At 37.4% G+C, this 22,538-nt stretch overlaps 1 protein-coding gene across 14 annotated transcripts in view; it reads left to right on the top strand.

Annotated features, from left to right (window-relative positions):
* Positions 1–19,754, top strand: part of LOC111196704 (NLR family CARD domain-containing protein 3-like) — a 124,074-nt gene extending 104,320 nt beyond the window's left edge. For 11 of the 14 annotated variants that reach the window (XM_049477092.1, XM_049477090.1, XM_049477091.1 and 8 more), the window contains exons 5-12: positions 538–586; positions 2,453–2,642; positions 2,893–4,693; positions 5,413–5,586; positions 6,590–6,763; positions 16,946–17,119; positions 18,773–18,819; positions 19,088–19,752. In XM_049477092.1, the coding sequence (XP_049333049.1) occupies positions 538–586; positions 2,453–2,642; positions 2,893–4,693; positions 5,413–5,586; positions 6,590–6,763; positions 16,946–17,119; positions 18,773–18,819; positions 19,088–19,662 (3,184 nt within the window). In that variant the 3' untranslated portion in view covers positions 19,663–19,752. Of the gene's footprint in view, positions 1–537; positions 587–2,452; positions 2,643–2,892; positions 4,694–5,412; positions 5,587–6,589; positions 6,764–16,945; positions 17,120–18,772; positions 18,820–19,087 lie in introns of all 14 variants that reach the window. The other 3 variants (XM_049477101.1, XM_049477100.1, XM_049477099.1) reach the window with 3 other exon arrangements.
* Positions 19,755–22,538: the final 2,784 nt, after the last annotated feature.

Here is a 22,538-nt window from a genome sequence, read left to right as displayed (position 1 = left end):
CTGATTGGCACTGATCATCATTTATTCATTTTGAAAAACTGTTAATTTTAGAACAAATTAAGCATTGACACTGTGGTTCAAAACAACAGGTTCTTTGACGTACATCAAAACTTCAGAAAAAGAGAAGGACAAAAATCTTTATTTACTATTATATTTCTATTTATTTTTAGAAGTTAAAGCTCTGTTTTAACCTTTAAGAAACATTTTGTCAGTCCTGACGCTGTCAATCTGCTCTGGACTGATGAACGGCATTCCGGTTCACCCAGATACTGATTGCTCACCTGAACTTTTGAGTATAAATACCCCTATTAGTTGCTGGGAATTGAATTTAGGTTCCCTAGCTCTTCTACGACACTATCCTGATGCATGTAGAAAATAATTGATTTAATGCAGGCTTTAATTACAAATCAGTATTTATTTGTATCTGTTATTTGCTGATATTCTTTATTTTATTAATAATTTTATTAAAACAGAAGCTTTTTGGATCAGCTGATTTATTCATGTGGATTACAGTGTGGATTTTCTGTTCATCCATAGTAACAAGAAAAACAACTATTCCAGAGAAAAACTGGACCACATATTCAAGGTTAGTCATGAATCATATATATGATGTAAAGCTCTCTGATTTCTTTTATATATATAAGTTTAATTTCACTTCAGTTTTGATACTAATAATACAGTTGCAAGAAAAAGTATGTGAACCCTTTGGGATTACTTGGATTTCTGCATAAATTGGTCATAAAATCACAACAAAAGACAAACATAGTCTGCTTAAAGTAAAACCACACAAAAAATTATATGTTTGCATGTTTTTATTGAACACAAAATGTTAATATTCACAGTACAGGGTGGAACAAGTATGTGCATTTTTGCATTTAATAACTGGTTGATCCTCCTTTGGCAGCAAAAAAACTCAACCAAACGTTTCCTGTAGCTGCAGATCAGACCTGCAGAACGATCGGGAGGAATTTTGGATCATAACTCTTCACTAAACTGTTTCAGTTCAGCAATAATCTTGGGATATCTGGTGTGAATCGCTCTCTTGAGGTCATGATGCCACAGCATCTCAATTGGGTTCAGGAGGTCGGGACTCTTTTTCTTCTGTTGAAGTCGTTCGGTTGTTGATTCACTTCTTTGTTTTGGGTTGTTATTTTGTTGCATCATCCCTCCTCTGTTGAGCTTCAGTTGGAGGACAGATGGTCTTAAGTTTTCCTGCAAAATGTCTTGGTAAACTTGGGAATTCTGTTTTCCATTTATGACGGCAATCCGTCCAGGCCCTGAGGCAGCAAAGCAGCCCCAAACCATGATGCCCCCTCCACCATGTTTCACAGTTGGGATGAGGTTTTGATGATGGTGTGCTGTGCCTTTTTTCTCCATATGTAGCATTGTGTGTTCCTTCCAAACAACAAATTAATTTTGGTTTCATCTGTCCACAGTATATTTAGTCAGTAGTGCTGTGGAACATCCAGGTGCTTTAAACATCAAAACATCAATTTGTTTTGGACAGCACTGGTTTCCTCTGTGGTGTCCTCCCATGAACTCCATTCTTATTTAATGTTTTCCTTATTGTAGATTTGTCAACAAAAATGTTAGCCATGTGCAAGAGATTTCTGTATTCAGTCTTCAGCTGACACTCTAGGATTTTTCCTCACCTCTTTGATCATTCTGCGCTGTGCTCTTGCAGTCATCTTTACAGGACAACCACATCGGTCGCAGCAGTAGTGCTGAACTTTCTTCATTTGTAGACTCTTTGTCTTACCATGGACACATGAACATCAGGCTTTAGAGATACTTTTGTAACCCATTCCAGCTTCATGCAAGTCAACAATTCTTGAATGTAGGTCTTCTAAGAGATCTTTTGTGCGAGGCATGATTCAGATCAGGCAATGCTACTTAAGAACAGCAAACTAAAACTGGTGTGTGTTTTTATAGGGCAGGGCAGCTTTAACCAACACATCCAATCTCATCACATTAATTGGACTCCAGGTTGGCTGACTCCTGGCTCCAATTAGCTCTTAAAAAAGTCATTAGCCTAGGGGTTCACATGCTTTTCCCAACTGAACTGTGAATGTTAACATGTTGTGTTCAATAAAACCATGCAAACATATATATTTTGTATGTATTAGACTGTGTTTGTCTATTGTTGTGACAGATGAAGATCTGAACACATTTAATGACCAATTCATGCAGAAATCCAAATAATTCCAAGGGGTTCACATACCTGTTCTTGCAACTGTAAATTATTCATCCTCAATTTTATAGAGTTTTCTAGAGTATTATAACAGTAACAATGTTAATATTAATGCAATAAGATGGTAGTCAGTAACATGATGTTTAAATCCTTTTATACACCAAAGCATCCATAACTCCTTTCCTCCTCAGATCAGTGTCATCATCTCTCTCTCTGTACTGTAACAGCTTTACCGATTCTCTGATGTTTGTTCTTATTCAGAAGCTGCAGGAGAAGTTTATCTCTCTAGTGAAGAACGAGCTGAACACATTCAAGAAGCTCCTGAGTTCAGATTACCCAGCATGCTCTGAGGGAGAGGTGGAGGATGATCAGAAGGAGGGGGTGCTTAAGGTCACACTGCACATCCTGAGGAACATGAATCAGACAAACCTCGCCAACACACTAGAGAGCAGTAAGAGTTCTGAGTCATGAGAATGGGGCACAGCTAGTGCTAATTTATTTCCTGAGAGGTGTTCTGCTTTTCAAATTAGAATAATAAGCAATAGTTAACTGGATTTTGTAATTATAAGATATTGTCTCACAGCATCAAATGTATCCTTAAACCTAACAATTATCTACTGTATCAAAGTCGTTCTACACAGGGGTCTTTCATGAAGATCACAGCTAATTATATTTTCCTTATTCTCTTCCTCTGTTATCAGAATTGGCCCCAGCATGTCAACAAAAGCTCAAATCCAAGCTGAGAGATAAATATCAGATACTTAATGAAGGAATTTCAGGCCATGTAAAGTCAGCACTTCTGAATGAGATCTACACTGAGCTCTACATCACAGAGGGGGGTGGAGGAGATGTCAATCAGGAACATGAGGTGAAACAGATTGAAGCTGCATCCAGGAAAAGGAAAACAGAGCAAAGACCAATCAAATGCAACGACATCTTTAAACCATTACAAGAACAGAAACGACCCATCAGAACTGTACTGACTAAAGGAGTTGCTGGAATTGGAAAAACAGTCTCTGTGCAGAAGTTCATTCTGGACTGGGCTGAAGGAAAAGTAAACCAGGACATTCTCTTCATATTTCCACTTCCTTTTAGAGAGCTGAATCTGATGAAGGAGAATAAGCTCAGTCTGGTAAATCTTCTTCAGAGCTTTTTCCCAGAAACACAAGATTTAAAACCAAGACATTATAAGAGCTACAAGATCATGTTCATTTTTGATGGTCTGGATGAGTGTCGACTGCCTCTGAATTTCCAGAACAATAAGAACTTGGTGAATATAGAAGAGCAAACCTCAGTGGATGTCCTGCTGACAAACCTCATCAAGGGGAATCTGCTTCCCTCTGCTCTTCTCTGGATCACCTCTCGACCAGCAGCGGCCAATCAGATCCCTCCAGAGTGTGTTGATCAGGTAACAGAAGTGCGGGGTTTCAGTGACCCTCAGAAACAGGAGTACTTCAGTAAGAGGATCAGTGATAAGGACCTGGCCAACAAAGTCTTCACACACATCAGGTCTTCAAGAAGCCTCTACATCATGTGCCACATACCGGTCTTCTGCTGGATTACAGCCACTGTTCTAGAGAGAATGCTGAGTGAAGCTGAGAGTGGAGAAATTCCCAAAACCCTGACGCAGATGTTCACACACTTCCTGATCTTTCAGATCAAACACAAGAGCCAGAAGTACAGTGGGAAAAGTGACATTGATCCTCAGCAGACTAGAACAAGTATCCTGGCTCTGGGGAAACTGGCGTTCCAGCAGCTGGAGAAAGGAAACCTGATCTTCTATGAGGAAGATCTAAGAGAGAGTGGCATCGATTTTAGAGAAGTGTCAGTGTACTCAGGAGTGTGTACCCAGATCTTCAGGGAGGAACATGAGCTGCACCTGGGGAAGGTCTTCAGCTTTGTACATCTGAGCGTTCAGGAGTTTCTTGCTGCTTCATATGCATTCATCTGCTTCATTGACAGAAGTGTTCTGAATCAGCAAACCACTAAAAACCAAAACACTGAACTATCTGATCTCTTCAGCAAGTCAAAGATGACTGACTTCCTCAGCAGTGCCATAGACAGAGCCTTACAGAGTGAGAGTGGACACCTGGACCTGTTCCTTCGTTTCCTCCTGGGTCTCTCACTGAAGTCTAATCAGAATCTGTTACGAGTCGTACTGACACAGACAGAGAGGATCTCTCACAGCAATGAGGAAATCGTCAAATACATCAAGAAGAAGATTAAGGAGAACTCATCTCCAGAGAAATCCATCAATCTGTTCCACTGCCTGAATGAACTGAATGATCATTCTCTGGTGCAGGAAGTGCAGAAATACCTGAGTGGAGGTGGAGAGCGTTGTCTTCAACAGGCCAGGCTCTCTCCTGCTCAGTGGTCAGCTCTGGCGTTTGTTTTGGTGAACTCAGAAAAAGACCTGGAGGAGTTTAACCTCAGTAAATATGATCCATCAGAGGAGTGTCTTCTGAGGCTGCTGCCAGTAGTTAGAATATCCAGAAGAGCTGTGTGAGTATTATTATTCAGGCCTTCACACAGTTTTTAATTAACTGCTGATGTGTAGAATCAGTTTCCATTCAATCAGTGGTGGATTCACATTATTTACATATAAGAATAAATTATTTATTGGGTGTAATATTAATTAAACCATCATTTTAATGTAAACAGTACGTGAAGTTTCTGTCTTAGACTGATTACCTACAATCAAAAAAGGTTTTGGGCAAGTTATATGTTTTTATTAAAATAAATGCACATCTCTTGCAGATAGATAGATAGATAGATAGATAGATAGATAGATAGATAGTAGCACTGTGTGATTTGACAGAAAAAATCATATCTCAATATACTTTGGAGAAATGATGATTAGCAATACAACATAACAATTTCATATAGAACATACATTTTAAGTGTCTGTATTTATTTCTAACATATGTATGTGGGAGAAGGTGTAATGTTTTTCCAGAGTTTAACTGGGAACATAGAATAAATTCACATACTTCAAAAAGCCTTGCCTGTTCTCTGTTTTGTTAAATTTATTTTCTGTTTTAACAGAGCTTTTGGTGAACTGTAGAAATCTGCATGTTAACTATTTCAGTATAAAGAAACACCAACTCTTTAGATAGACAATAAATTTCTCACTTTAACTCTGTTTTCTATTCTTTGTCAATCCATTCAAATATTCTTCTTTGGGTTCATTGTAAAATCATTTGTTTATTCTTGTTTTTTAGACTAGCTTCATGTAATCTTGGAGGAAAGACGTGTAAAAATCTGGAATCAGTTTTAAACGTGGAAAACTCCCCCCTGAAAGAGCTGGACCTCAGTAACAACGACCTGCAGGATTCAGGAGTGGAGCTGCTCTCTGCTGGACTGAAGAGTTCACAATGTAAACTGCAGATTCTCAGGTCAGTGTTTCAGGTTATCACAGACCAAAATAACAAACAAGACAACAAATAAAAACACAATTAACTAAATAAACTAAATAACAGAAGGGTGTGCAAGGTTAGTCTGAGCAGGATGTTCTTTCCAGGTTGGCAAAGGGGAGGAGCCCAAAACATCTCTCCCTGTGCAGACTTTTCCATGCCCTTTAATTTGTCATGGTACTGCATCTACAGACTAAATACCAAAAAGAGTAACTGTACTATTTTATGCACATTTCCTTTTTCTTTTAACTCTTATGTATGTATGTATGCATGTATGATCGATGCCCAAACATGTCTCTTCACTGAACGTTTTAGGGAAAATATAAAATGTCCGCATAAAAAATACAACATAGTTCATACATGAGCACAAAAGCACCACATATATGTTGTTACTTGCAGAAAAAATAACTGAATAAAAGGAAGAAGCTAGGTCCAGCATTCTCTGTGGTAAAGCACAACACACACTCTAGTTCTCTATGCTCTCAGAATAGCTACACACGTAAAAGGGCTGTGCATATAGTGTAAGGAGCTCTTAAAGTGACAGTGTACATATTAATGAATACTGGTTGTAAATATTTCCACCAGGCCATTTAAATGGTCTTTTCCCTATTGTAAGCATGTGTGCAATAGCAAACACTTCCTTAGTCCAATCCAATTCACCATGCATTCTTTATTCCAGTGCCTCACGTTAGCTTTATCTCCCCTCAAACCTACAAGTGTATAATGTTTTTTAAAATTACATCATTAATAATTGCATTTTACATTTCTTACATTCATTCTTCTTATTACATTTAAATATCCACTATAAAAACTTGTCTTATGAAAAACAAATGTAATTGCAGTTAATTACAAATCTTCTTATAATCATGATTAATCTGATTATATTTCATATTACATTACATTTAAAAAATCACTAAAATGTGTTATTTAAACATTGAAGTCATTGTAAAATCATTTATGCTTGTGTTTATTCTTACGTTTTCAGATTAGCTTTGTGTAATATAGGAAGAAAGACGTGTGAAAATCTGGAATCAGTTTTAAACCTAGAAAACTCCTCCCTGAAAGAGCTGGACCTCAGTAACAACGACCTGCAGGATTCAGGAGTGGAGCTGCTCTCTGCTGGACTGAAGAATTCACAATGTAAACTGCAGATTCTCAGGTCAGTGTTTCTGTGATTTTTCATTTGAAATTATTTGGGCTGTCAGCGTTAAATCATTAACATACGCTGTTAAGTTGGAATCAGTAACGCGTTACTATTTTTTTAACCCAAGTTTTACTTCGGCACCAAGTTTGACCCCAACTTCTGCCGTAATCTGACCCTCCTCCACCCAGCATGCAAATTTCTTTTCTGGTTAAACGACTGAAACGCTTTAATGCGGTGTCCAGCTGTAACAATCCGGTTTAGACTTCCAGCTCAGACCTGGATAGAGAGCTTTGTTGCTCTCTGTTTGTTTTTGTCTCTCCGTTTGTTCCAAAAGTTTTACACAAAAAAATAAAATCCGCAATCAAAATGTTAGGAATCAAAAGCAAAAATTGTATGTTGCAAATTCAAAAGAGATAAAATATATAGCAAATATATATTTTTAAATATACTTGGTTACTTTATATTAGTTTGGATTTTGGCAGTCTTTGCTTTTATTTTGTGTTTTTGTGAATTTTTTGTGGAGTTTTTTAATTTTTCTGTTAAAGACTTTTGGTTCTGGAATCTCTCCTTTGCTTCTGCTTTAGTTTTTTTCTTCTGAGTTTTGGCACACTTTTCACAGGTGGGCGGGGCTTAGAAGAAGGCGTTCCCTTGAATCTCCATTGGTCAGCTGGTTCTGGACTGACCACGCCCACCCCGCCAATTTCAAGCGTCCTTCCAAACACGGAGAGCAAAAAGCTTCTAGTGCACAGCAGCAGCAGCGGATTGTGTTTACAATTAAATTTCATACAAACGTTCTGTTTAATGTTATATTATGTTATATTATTCTCTGTTTCACTCCATTAAAAAGCTCACATTAGTGTGCTAAATTTTCATGCACAAAGTAGGTAACTAGTTAACTCACTAGCTCACTGAGTAGGTAACTCACTAGCTCACTGGCTAGGTAACTCATTAGTTCACTGAATAGGTAACTATCTAATTCAGTAGCTCACTGACTATGTAACTATCATACTTTGTGCATGAATATGTAGCACATCTCGCTAATGTGAGCTTTTTAATGGAGTGAAACAGAGAATAATATAACATTAAACAGAATGTTTGTATGAAATTTAATTGTAAAAGTATCTGCTGCTGCTGTGCACAGAAAACAGTTTGCTCTCCGTGTTTGGAAGGACGCTTGAAACTGGCAGGGTGGGCGTGGTCAGTCTCAGATGAGGGTTCAGGGAACCCGTCAATCCAGAATCAGCTGACCAATGGAGATTCAAGGGGCCTTCTTCTTAGCCCCGCCCACCTGTGAAAAGTGTGCCAAAACTCAGAAGCAAAAAACTAAAGCAAAAGCAAGAGAGATTCCAGAAGCAAAAGTCTTTAACAGAAAAATCCAAAAAAAATCCACAGAAAATTCACAAAAACGCAAAAATAAAAGCAAAGACTGGCAAAATCGAAACTGAAATAATTTTCAAATAACTGCAAAGGATAATAAAGTAACCAAGTATATTTAAAATATATATTTGCTATATATTTTTTCTCTTTTGAATTTGTAACATACAATATTTGCTTTTTATTTTCTAACATTTTTTTTTTTTGCCCGCCACCACCCCCCCTCTTCAGAGGAACATTAAGACTAATACAAATTCTTGTGCATTTTCCACCAAGCTGTCAGAGTCGATGATATCATTGAGTTTTTGAAACAAGGGTGGCGATTGATTGTTGTGCTAATAAATGGTAAGTCTGAGATTTGTATTTCATTAATTTATGTTTGTTCTACTTCTCTCCATATTTCATCAGTTTAATTTGGTTTTATCCATTTAATAATGTACTTTAATTGGTTTGCAAAGAGGTATTGTTGGAAATTTGGAGCTTCTAGGCCTCCCTGAGTTCTTTGTTTTTGTAATGTGGTTAATTTGATTCTGGGTGGTTTATTTTTCCAGTAGAATTTAGAGATGATGAAGGTTTTAAACCAGGTAGGTGTAGGTTGGATGGGAATCCTTGAGAAGAGGTAGTTTAATTTAGGTAATATTGTCATTTTGATTGTGGATATTGGTAGGATAGTGGTAGGTTCATCCAGCGTTGGATATCATTGTTGATGGTTGTGAGTAGTAGTCTAAAATGAAGTGTGTGCAGCTCAGACAGCTCAGAAACTTTAATGCCCAGGTATGTGATGTGTTCAGTGCACATAGGGATAGGGAGTGACTGAACTGCTGTGTCTGATAAGTTCATGTTAAATGGTAGAACGGTGGATTTAGACCAGTTAATGGAATAATCTGAGATTTTAGAGAATGTTTTAATTATTTGTGTAGTCTGAGAAATTGAGGAGAGTGAGTTTTGTAGAAATAGTAGAATATCATCTGCATAAAGGCTGATTTTTGTGTTTGGTAGTGTGGGTATGGATACCTTTTGATATTTGGGCATTGTCGTATAGCTGCTGCTAATGGTTCTATGAAAATAGAGAACAGTAGAGGAGAGAGTGGGCTAGGGGTGTGCGATATTGGAAAAAAAATCGATATCGATATTTTATGTAATTTTGCCGATACCGATATTAACCGATATTTTGCATTATTTATAAATGTGTTTGTAAAAGCTTGTACTAGCTTGAACTAAAATTATATTAAAAAATGCTTACACATCATATTAATGTAAACAATTTAAGGCAATTTATTTACCTCACACAAATAACAAAAAACATTTAAATTAACAGTGTAAATATCAGTGCAAATATGTGCAAGGCATGTGGCACACCTGATTTTCTTTGAAAAAATGTACACAAAGATAAACAACAATCAACAAGAGCTTTTTCAACACACTTTAAAATGAACGTCCATTGTAAATAACAAATTTATCAATGTGTTTGATGTTTGGTAATTTCTGCAGCATACAAATAAAATGAGAAACAATATGTATTGCACATTCATAAACAATTAAACAACTGTGACATTGTCTTGCATTTGTAAACCAGTAACATACTTGTAAACAATATGTATTGCACATTTATAAAAAAAAATAAACTACCGTAACATTTTCTTGCATCTGTAAACCAATCACACACTTGGTAACAATATGTGTTGCAAACAACATCCACAGTTTGCAGACAAAAAGGAAATGGTCTTAGAAAAAAGCAGCCTTTTTCAGCATCAGTTGTGACATTAAATGAACTTCTTAGGATTTACCTTAAGTTGTGTGACAAAATCACCAGCCTGTCCACAGCGTCTGGCTTCAGGGCAGCACGGTTACAAGTTACAATGTTTCCTCCAGTGCTGAAAACCCTCTCAGAAGGACTGCTTGAGGCAGGGATGCACAGGTACTTTTTTGCAAGTTTACCCAGTCTGGGGAAGTTTACTTCTTGCATTTTCCACCAGTCAAGTGGATTTACATCACTGTCCACTTCAGGTATCATCAAGTAGCTCTTCATTTCCTTTTCAATCATGGTGTCCAGAGACTCACCTTCTTTGGATTCCTTTGTTTTCTTGAAATAACTGCCAAAAGACTTTTTTGTCTTTTTCGCTGGCACTCCTGTGTCATCATCTGCTCCAGCTTCTGCAGCTGGTGCCTGAGCTGAAGCTGTTGAGGGAACTGCAGTATGGCTGTCTTCTGCTGTTTCCATAGCCAAAAGTTCTGCTGTAGCTGTTGTCGCAATGGCTTTGATTTTGTCATCATCATTGAAGCGATTTTTGAACCGGGGGTCAAGTGTTGAAGCCAGACTCAAAGGTTCATCCACACAGTCCTCTGTGTAGTTTGTGTTCAGGTACTCGAGGATGGTTTGTTTGATTTTTTTGGTTAGGTCTGTGTCATCAGATTTCACCACCAGGACTTCAGTGTTAAACAAGGCAAGGACAGGTTTAAGGTAAGAAACTGTTACAAGTTTCTCACCTGAAAGAGCATCTGTGAACTCTAGAAGAGGCCCAAGTGCTTTGCTGACTGCCTCAAGCACCTCAACATCCTGCCATGTAGGGACAAGGTGCCTTTGTTTTTTGTCTCCAGCCAACACATGACGAATGGCCTTTTCTTGTTCAAGGAATCTTTCTATCATGCGCTGTCTTGAGCCCCATCTTGTTGGTGACTCTGTGATGAGTTTATGCTCCGAAAGCTTCAGCTGCTCTTGTGCATCGGCAAGTGCTTTCTTCTTTTTCCAGCTATTGGAAAAGGCTCCAACCACCTTCTTGCAAATCCCAATGGCTCTGTCTATTCTAGGATCCCATATACTCCTTTCTAAAAAATGAAATATATACAGAAAAAAATTTTACTGTACTAAATTCAAAATATGCAAGTATAACATTGAAACCTATTACATATTACCTTATATTTTGAATATGTGTAATATTTAAAATATTTTCATTTGCATACAAAAACAACTTTGCTTTATGTTTATGTACCTTCTGAATCTTTTCATGTTTAGTTACACTACTGTGTCAGGCCCGTCCAGCCAAGCCAAGCACTCTGTGCCCAAATAAGGACATTCCCCTAATTAGAGCAGGCACACACACACTCTGAGAAGCATTCCATGCCCAAATAAGGACTTCCTCTAATCAGGGCAGGCACACGCAGCCATCCAGCCCTGATTTAGAGATCAGATTCACCTGGGCAGAGTTGCTTAAAAGCACGCTGTTTCTCTCTGCTGTCACCGAGTATTGGTCGCTCACATGGTCTGTGTTTCCTTGTGGTTCCAGCCTGTTTGCATCTCTACAAAGCGTTCTTATTCCCAAGCCTGTTTCGCCCTAGTTCCTGGTGTTTCCCTGGACTCCTCCCTGCTTAAGTATCCCTGTTTAATTTATTGTGTTTGTTTGCCCAGATTACTTTTTAGTCTAGCTGTTTTCCTAAGCTCTGCTTAGCAGTTTTCTGTTTGCCATTTTCTAGTCTAGTGCTCCCGTTGTTTTTCCCCATTCCCCATACTACTTCCTGGTTATATTGTTTTGGCAGTTTCACTTATTCCTTGTTTCTTTAGTCCCTGTTTCTTTTGGCCCAGTCCAGTTTGCTTTGTCAGTTTTTATATTTGTTTCCTATTTTGCCCAACTTTAGTGTGTTGCTCTATTCAACTTTATTATTGTAGTTTTGTTGTTTATTTTTAATTAAATTCTACTGCTTCGTTTTTACATCCCAGCAGTGTCTCTTATTTCCTTTTTGCCTGTTAAGTCAGGCATGACATACTGTAGTAAATCATATATTACTTGTAAGTATAACTTTGGTTGCATTGTGTTAGTTACTCACCAATAGCAATATGAAGTCTGTGTCCAAAGCAAGGAAGCCACTTCCATTTGTTTATCCGTAGTGCACTGACAACATTAGCCCCACTATCTGTTGTTGTACACACCATTTGGTCTTCTTGCAGCGACCAAGACGCCAGTGCATCTTTCAGACCTTGGGCAATAAACTCGCCTGTGTGATCTTCTGGAAAGCATGATGTTTGCAAACAGTAGCTTTTCAGTTGCCAAGATTCGTCAATAAAATGCGCGGCCACAGAGGTATGGCTCTGATGTTCTGCTTGACCATACATCTGCCATGGTTGCAAAATGTGCAACGTCTTTTAGCTTATGCTCCAGAGTTTGGCGACATGATTCATACAGCTTATGCAGAGCAGTGTGACAGTTTATATCTTGGGTGCAGAGTGTTTAATAGTTGTTTGAAGCCATCTCTCTCAACTTGAACGGGAATCATGTCTTTAGCGATGTAATTTGTGACTGCATTTGTTTTCTCTTGCCATCTGCTGCCTTTTTTGTCGTAGGGCATTTTTCTGGTGAGTGACTCCGCAAAAGTTTGCTCAGTTTGTGTTTTGGGTAACGTTACCTTAGATGGTTTAGGCTGGGCAGCAGGCTCCCGAAGCTTTTCATACTCCTCATAATCTTTGTGATGAGGGTGATATTAAATTTCTGATATATTAGCTATAATAGAATTGCTGGTTAAAAAATAGTCAATGTGAGAATATGAGTGGTAGGCTGGAGAATAGAAAGAAAATTATTTAGTGTTTGGGTTTTTGAGGTGCCAACCATCGCTGAGCCCTAAGTCTGTCATGTATTGTTTAATGATATCTGTTGAATGCCAGTAACGTGTATTGTGTGCCATAGTTAATCTGTCTATACATGGGTCAATGATTGAATTAAAGTCTCCTCCAATTATAATGGTGGAATCTGATATATTGTTTATATGGTTGAAAAACTCATGAAAGAAGGATGGGTTATAAATGTTGGGGCCATACAAACTTGCTATTGTTAAGGGTGTGTTGCTGATGTTGATGTTAATTATGATGTATCTACCTGTGTCTGATATAGTGGTGTTATGTGTGAAGGGGATTTTTTTGTTTATTAGTATTGATACTCCTCTTTGTTTGGAGTTATAGTAGGCTGAGAATATATGGGTGAATTGTGGTGATCTGAGCTTATGATGATTTGTTTCTGATAGATGTGTTTCTTGTAGTAAACAAATGTCTGCCTTTAGTGAAGTGAGATGGTTTAGTACCTTGGCTTGCTTAATCTGTGTCCCAATACCACAAATGTTCTAGGTTATAAATTTAAGTGAAGACATGTTGTGATGTACGGATTAATAATGTTTATCAGTGATATGATATGAGTGAGCAGATGTTTGAGGATATTTTCTGGTCTGTGTGGGATGGAGTGTAAACAAAAATGCATTTTTCGGATCTGGGATATATAGTAGTAATAAAATAGAGGTTGGTGCAAAGAGAGAGTAAAGAAAGGAGTGATTAAATGCAAACAAAGTAGAAGAGACATAACATAAGATAAAAAGTGTTGGATTTGGTGTGACATACGTGTTATGACATTGAGACGTTGCATGCATTAAGTTATTGCTAAGTGGTTCCTTGTGATTTTTATGGGATTTTGTGAATATGGGATTAATGTGCGTGCATTATTATATTTGCGGGTGCGTGTGTATTTGCGCGTAATGGATGGATGGATGGATGAGGTGGCATGAAGAATTTTAATAAACAAGTAAATATTAACAAAATAAAAAATATAGAATCATAAACAACGTCCTTTGGTCTATCTTGCACATGTTTAAAAATTAACATTATAAATATAATTTTTGTAATTTTTTACATTTTAGAGTAAAATTCTCATTTCCGCAACATGTCTGTATCAGAATTTCGGTACACTGTTTGGTAATTGTAATATTTAAACATTAAAAAACAAAAAAAACTTAAATGCATTTCATACTACAAACACTTTTAGTAAATAGACATAAACAAAATTACATTGAAAAGTAAAAACAATAAAATTAATAAAGAAAAGGAATGTGTCCAACACTAATTTTCTCATCCTCCGCAACAATTTTCAATCATTGTTTAAATCCACAAATAACTTAAATTTTCAAGGCATTTTCAACATTAGGGAAGACATTGGCCATGACACTCAAGATGGCTACCATGTAAGCAGTTCTTCTCATATGTTTCTGGATAAAAGTTAAAAGATTGCTCATCAACTTGTCTGCACGACATTTTCATTGTCATTACCGATATATCGATATAAGTTTTGAGCCTACAGTTTGAAGTTACAGTCTGTATTTTTGATTATAATATAGTATATTAAGGTCTTAATGGACACTGTATGTGAACATTTATCTAGCCCTCATGGTGCCTTTACAGTCAGCATAAAAGTTTAAAGTCACTCATCCTCCGCAACTGAATTCCCACTTACCGCTACATTTCAATACCTGTTGCAGTGATGAGATGCACTGTTTCGGTAATGAGAATTTAATTAGGAAGCATAATACAGATGCCTTTTTACTTCCTGATTGTCATAACTTGAGCATTACCCTGAACATTTTCTCCAGTAGACCATTCTAACTTAGCTATTGCAAACCACCAGTAGAGGTCACTAATGTTCCGTCTTATCTGGCCTGACACTAAATCTAATTTCGTACACAGAATTAGATGTTAGACCACATAACTACAGAGCTTTTTTCCATCTTTGATATATATTTTTTGTAATATGCGATGTGTATTTGTTTACAGGCAGGTAGCTATTGAGAAAAGAAAGGCAGCAGCAAAAGCAAGGCTGTCAAAGTTTAGGGAGAACATTTACAGCAAGAATTACAACATTTAGAAAAACAAACACACATACTCAATGACACAGACAGTTGTTCCAGTTGGAGTTACTTTCACATGATATTATTTGTGTACAGTCCATTCTAAGGAATTTAGCAAAAACTGAAATGGATATCATAATTTTATATTTGCCATTTCCAGTGGGAAATTAAAGACAAGACGTGATCTGACCAAAAAGTACCATGACAAAAAGAAAAGGCAATGGAGGAAAAAAGTCAGCCAGATATTACAGAACTGACATATGCCTGACATGGGCAAAACACAAAAAAAACTACGTAAATGACTAAAAATAAAAAGTTTGGTCTTAGTAGGCATACAATGCTGGATGGTGCATAAGGATAGACACGATTTCAGAGTTTCTGAGAGGTCTTTCTTTGACATTTGTTGAATGGTTTCCAATAGTTAAATGAGCTGTTTTATTAATGAAGGTGCTGTAGTCTACATGAAAGATTCTTTTGATATGCAAATGTTTGCATTGTAAATTGTCTTAAATAATATGAAATGTTCTTGAAAATAAACATTCTTTTCATAATGTAGCATTGTGTGTAAGTGTAAGCTAATAAGTCTTAAACCCTTGCTTAACTGTAAATGAACTGAACTGCTTAACTTTGATAAAAAATTGCATTTTTATCATATATTAGATGTCATATCACATTGCGGTAATGATACATTTTTGTGGACTTCATCTATAAAATGCTAATAAAATATGCAATAAAATGGAACAAATGTTCTAAAAATAATGTTCATAGTAAGTTTAGACCTTAATCTTAAATCCTCAAAAGGAAATTTGTTGTTAAATGCATTTTGCAAATTTTCATACTGGATGTCCTCTGAATCAGGATTTTGTGAGAATGACCCGAGTAAGTGGGAGTGGAAGAAAGAGAAAGAACGAGAGAGAAAGGAAAGTTTAGGGGAAATATATATATTGTGATTCGACCCTGGGGTTAGGGGCGTGATCACTGTGACCCGGAAGGAGGAAGCACAGAGAGATCATACGTTTTATTGGTTTAAAGGTCCTCCACCACACCCAGAATAAACTCAAAACAACATAACTCAGCCCAGTGGGGTTTTAGAGTTCAGTAGTTTCTTTTAAATTTTAAATATAAGTCCGTGCAGCCTCAGCCCTCAGCTCTCCAGTGAAAATACTCTCTGAGTGAGGGCTGAGGCTCAGTTTATATGCCAGTCCCAGCTGGCTGTTTAATCAGTCCTGATGCAGACCAGCTGGGACAGACAGGGCTGAGCGTTGCTGCGTGGGACGGACCCCCGATTCCCCCGCCTCACGCCACAATATACATTACGGATCAATTTTATGAGGTTATTTGAGTATTGACCTATATGTTAGAGATCGTGCAACGAGAGCGCAACGCGCATGAGAGAGAGACAGAGAGTGCACAAATGAAAGCGCTCAGGGGGAGAGAGAGAGAGAGAGAGTGCTATTTAGTTACAGTTAAAGAAATTTAGAACAGCCAGGGAGTTATGTTTTTGTCACAATATAGCTGTCCATCAACATAAAGTTTGTTGCACAACATAAACTTTTGGCACAAAATTCACTCCATAAAATATCCACTATAAAAATTTCAGTCTTACGAAAAACAAGTGCAATTAATCACAGAATTTTGGTAGGTTTAATTGGATTGCATTTTTTAATTGATTGACACCACTAGAAATTCTACATGTATAAATGTGTAAATATTCAGGTGTTTACGATGATAACAAATCAAACAAGAAAAAGTGTTTAACAAAAGTCAGAGTATACCAAACAAACAAATACGAGTCTTCTGCAATCGTCTTAAGAATGTCCAACTTGAATGAACATTTGAGATACATCACACATTGATTACAAAATTGTGATGCACAAGCAAAAACAATTTTAGAAAAAGTTAATATGAACTCAATTCTTTGGTCCACATCAATGCTAATGCCGTATTCACAGAGATGCTTACTGTTGAGGTTTGGGTTTCATGTTAATCTGTGTCAACTGTGTTAAGAAACTTTAGTTTTCTATAGATATTTTTTTCAGATTTTGTAGTGTTATTTAAAAAAAAAGAGACTAATATCAAAGTGCATTATCTTCCTCAGTCTGCTATGTTGTCTTTCTTTCTTTCTTGTTTTCTGTCACTCACTCACACATTCTCTTGCTCTGTCTGCAGATTATCTGGTTGTATGATCACAGATAAAGGCTGTTGTTCTCTGGCTTCAGCTCTAATTTTAAACCCCTCCCACTTGAAAGAGCTGGATCTGACCTACAACCACCCAGGAGAGTCAGGAGTGAAGCTGCTTTCTGACAGACTGGAGGATCCACACTGCAAACTGGAGAAACTCGGGTAGGTCTGAACTAATAATTATATTATCAACTTATTCTAAGATAAATATTGTTGTACATGTTGTACATTTTAACATTGTAAATCTAGTTGTAGTCACCAGGTAAACATGGTGGAGCAGCATGTAACCTTCATTCTGTCATTCTGTCTTATTTTTGTTTACACAGCCACTGTTAATTTGTTATGCCCAAGCTATCTGCACTGAATAACAAGTACTTTGCTGTAATTCTGTTTTGGCTCATCTTTCTGTTGGTAAAAAGAACCAAGGTTTAGTTTTCACTCCAGAACAGGTGGAAAACTTCAGTGATGGAGAGCTGCCCTGAGCATCGATTCAGGATAAAAGTTACAAGATAAAAAGTGATCCCCACTAACTTTATACACACTGAGAGTCAAGCACCCCAGCAACCAGCCCATGTCTTTATGGTAAAAATAATCAGTGACTGCAAAACCAGAATCCTTTCTGAACACTAACCTACACCCTGTGCAAGGTGGTCTTGATGCTTATTGCTATCTTACTCCCACCAACAGTGTATTTTCATGCTCTTCACCTGTCTTGTTTAAACAGCAACGGTGATTTTGAATATATCTACGCCGATGAAAAACATTGGTCAATTCCAGGTAGCTGTGCCATTTAAATAGCAATACGCCAAAGTCAGACCGCACCTGGCTCTTAAAGGGAATGGCAAATGACATGGTGACTGGTTTATTTCATGATACATGCTTTTTGCACATTTTGAGCCTCTTTTGAGCAACTTTTCCTATCGTAAAGACACAGTGACACACCCTAAATCAAGTTGCATGATGCTCGGCTGACAGCTCACCTACGGATCACTAAAATAGAGCCCTTAATTTCTAAAGAGATCCGATTAACGTGATTGAGTTGGTTTGTTGGCTTTATTTTAAAATGTTGCCTTTGTTACATTTTAAATTTTTGAAGTTTTCTAATGACCAGTGGCATAAAATTATTTTGAAATCATGATAAAAAACTTTTTGCACAATAATTCCATGAAAAATGTATGGTCCAATAAAAACAGTTGTTGTGACAGGAGTACACTCGGGTATGAATATGAATGCAAAAAAACATACTTTAGTAAAGTTTAACCCTTTTCTGCAAGCCCACAAGAAACCATTTTATCTTATCTAGGAGATCATTTTCACCCAGTTTCTTTCTTATTATTGAATCATTAACACTGATCTTAACTGAGACGAGTGAGATCCTGCAGTTCTTTAAATGTTGTTCTGGGTTCTTCCTGGATGAGTTGTTCATGCCCTTTTGGAGTAATTTCTGTAGCTCAGTCACTCCTGGGAACTTTAACTACTGTGCCGTGTTTTCTCCATTTCTGAATAAAAGCTCTAATAAAAATAATACTACATATCGTGCATATAAAACAGAATAAGATACGGTAAGTATTAAAACTTTATACGATCAGACAAAGATATATTTAGAGAAGTAAGAGTTAATCTTCCTTAATCTTCCATTTTTAATCTGATTTTATGCAGTGTGCATTGCAGTTCCGTACTTTACCACATGAGGTCACTAATTTCCGCTCTCTCAAATGTTCGCTCGTTTTCTACAAAGTATTTCTTTATAAATCAGTTTCTAAAAATCTCACACTGTGCTGATCTGTGTGTGTGTGTGTGTGTGTGTGTGTTTAGAGTGGAACATGGAGGGAAGATCAGAATCAAACCTGGATTAAAAAAATGTAAGTTACACACACACTCGCATACACACACTACACACACACACACACACATACACTACATACAAAGAATACACACACACATACACTACATACAAACACTACACACACACACACACTACACAGACACACACACACACTACACACACACACACACACACACACACACACTACATACAAACAATACACACACTAAATATAACACTACACACACACTAAATATATCACTACACACACACTAAATACACTCTGTGTGTGTTCTTGTGTTCAGGGTTCTGTGATTTCACTCTGGATCTGAACACAGTGCAGTGTTATCTCTCTCTGAGTGAGGAGAACAGGAGGGTGGAGTTTAGAGAGGAGCTGCAGTCGTATCCTGATCATCCAGAGAGATTTGATGGGTGGGAGCAGGTTCTGAGTAGAGAGAGAGTTACTGGTGTTACTGGACGCTGTTACTGGGAGGCTGAGTGGAGCGGAGGAGGAGCTGAAGTAGCTCTGAGTTATAAAACCATCAGCAGGAAAGGATCAGTATTAGACTGTGGGTTTGGACTGAATATAAACTCCTGGAGTCTGTTCTGCTCTGATAACAGATACTCTGTTCTTCACAATAATAACAGCACTGATCTCTCCACTCCTCCCTCCGGCTGTAGGAGAGTAGGAGTGTATGTGGACTGTCCCTCCGGCACTCTGTCCTTCTACAGAGTCTCCTCTGATACACACTCACCCTCACACACACCCTCACACACTCTCACACACTTACACACATTCTACACCACCTTCACTCAGCCCCTCTATGCAGGGTTTTGGGTTGGTTCTGGCTCCTCAGTGCGTCTGTGTAAGATAGAATAACTCTGTGTGTAACAGAGATTCGATGTGTGTGTGTGTGTGTGTGTGTGTGTGTGTAGAAGGGAAAATGTGTGTATAAATATAATAATAGTGTGTATATGTAAATATTTTATATAGATGATTTTGTCATTTTTTCCAGAACTTTTATTTTAATTACTGTTATCTTTATTCACTACTGTTATTATTGTTAATTAATCTTTTATTTTATTGTAAAATTGGTTCATATTAATAAAGCTAAATAAATGAAGAAAGGTGAAGAGGAGTCTGATGATTTTTTGTGTGTTTGGTTTGTGTGGTCAGATTATGGTGGAAGTTGGAGTCGAGTTTGGTGGTGTAATTAACATTTCAGTTTTTTGGTCTTTTGCTTCTTGTAGTTACTTGTCTCGTCTCATCTTGTCTTGTCTCGTCTTGTCCATGACAGCGTCTGCCCCTCAACAAAGCTGCAGTACCGTCCACTGAAGTCGTGTGTCATTCTGTAGTCCTCGTATGGCTTCGAGGTCTAAGGGTTTTTTTCTCTGTAAGGAAAATGAACGAGCTTTTCAAAAACTGTTCTCTATCACATGCTGTAGTAAATAAATACACTAGGGGTGTGACGAGGCACGAGATCTCACGAGATTAAAACTTGATATTTCTCGTCAGGCTTAAAACTGTCTCGCGGGAAGCAGGGGTGCAACTACATACTTTTTGAGGTGTATGCAAACAGACTATCGGCGCCCCCTTTATCAAATATCGCCGTATTTTCAGACATGTTTTAACATTAGGGTTGCAACGGTATGAGATTTTCATTTTGATAACCGTCTCAGAAAATACCGCGGTATCACGGTTATCACGGTTTCACAGTTTGTTACATATATTATTAAACTGACCCTTAAAGAAATTACAACAAAGGTTTTTTGTTCAATTAACTATTTATTGTAGAAACCTGGAACAATTATAATTTTAATGTCTCCTTAAAGAAAAATAAGCTGTACACCATCAGGTGAAGGAAACCGGGTTTTTCCACTACTCTTAAGGGCATTAAGAGTGTATATAAAAAAAATATATATATATATATATATATATATATATAAATATATACACACATACACACACACACACATTACACACATTACATGTCCTCTAAGAAGTAAATATCTGTATTTAAAATATTCAGTACAATTATTTAAGTTTAAATTATTTAAATATTATTTAAACTATTTAATAAACTGAGCCTGGGTCAGTGTCTGATCAACAACTGTTGTAAACGTCCGTTTTACTGCCAAGTTGGTATATAACCAGATACTGCAGAAAGAGGGGATTTATTTCTGACATGATCCTCACAATAGAGATTTCTATTTTAAGGCTTTCACACCAAGTCTGGTTTTAACATATGAAAAACAGGCACGTCAGAATTTGAAAATCAACGCATGTAAATGAATGGCGTCTTTCACATCCAGTCCGGCCAGGACCTTTACACGGACACGTGAATCCATCGTAGCACGCACTTCACGCCTGTACCCACGTGCCCAAATTTCTCAGCGCTCTCAGCGCTTTTGCGGGCGCTTACCGCATGGGTTGTGCTCGACTACAAAGAGGTTTTATTTAGGTTCAGATTAAAATTTAAACTAAACACATACTTTGCGCTGCGCAGCGGGGTGGTGTTCTCGGAGATGGGAGAACAGGTTTGACGGATGTCCACCTTTAGCTGCGACTTTACAGCCACATTGATTACAAATCGGATAACCATCCTCGGGTGCGTTTGGCGGGTCTCTGAAATAGTCCCACACTGCTGATTTTAGTTTAGCCTTTTTTTAGGCGGACGGAGATTTGTTTAGTCAGATGCACTTTCTGCTGTTCTCACCGCTGTGTGCTGTGAGTAGCTGAAGCGGAGCAGAGTTGCGCATGCGCTGGTGAGTTTCTCCGCTTGCTTGCGTTTTACCGGTAATAAGCAAACACACACGGTATGATAACCGTGCATTTTGATACCATGGTATACCGTGAAACCGGTTACCGCTGCAACCCTATTTAACATCAGTGCTAATATCCAGTGCAAGACCTTAAAACCCCTCAAAAATCCTCCTCAGAGAGGTGGTGGGGGGGCTGGGGCGGGGCTTCCCTACTAGCCCACAGTGCTCCGCAAAACCAGCAAGCTGTTTGGCTGTTTCTCCTGAAAGGCGGAACTTTATCCGTGAACTGGCTCTGTGATTCGCATTAAGAGATGTTCCATTCACAGCCTGTCTCCTCACTAATAATCAGTGTTGGGCACGTTACTTTGAAAAAGTAATTAGTTATAGTTACTAGTTACTTCTCCAAAGAAGTAACTGAGTTACTAACTGAGTTACTCCACTATAAAAGTAACTAGTTACCAGTAAAAGTAACTATTGCGTAAAAAAAAAATTAACTAAAGAAAACAAATTATGTAATTACTATTATTATTAGAAAAATAAGAAACGAAAATAAACCCAAAATGTTGACAAAAATATAATCTAACGAATTAAACAAAATAAGAAACAAAAAACTCCACAAGACCGAAAAAATTACTAAGACTTGTAATACTGAAAAAAAAAACGGAAAAACCAAATAGCATCTGGGGATACAAATTAAACAAACCAAACCACACTCAAAGAAAAAATGTCTATATAAACAAAACAAAAGAATGGACAAAAACAACAATCCATTAAAAAACTCATTAAAACAATCACAGGCTTTCTGCGCATAATAATAAAAGTTTTGGTTAGTTTCAGTTTCAAATCATGAAAACAGCTCACCAAAAACTCAACCTATCCTTTATATTTGACAATATTTGATTAACTTACAGGTCCTTACTTATTTTTATTTAACTGAACTGAGTTATATATATTTTATAATATTTATAGCCTCGCGCTGAATTCAGCTCCGCG

The sequence above is a fragment of the Astyanax mexicanus genome, chromosome 4 (genome assembly GCF_023375975.1).
Source record: "Astyanax mexicanus isolate ESR-SI-001 chromosome 4, AstMex3_surface, whole genome shotgun sequence".
NCBI classification, from domain to species: Eukaryota; Metazoa; Chordata; class Actinopteri; order Characiformes; family Acestrorhamphidae; genus Astyanax; species Astyanax mexicanus.
Note: the sequence above shows the minus strand (reverse complement) of the source record. Positions and strands in the feature narration are given on the sequence as shown.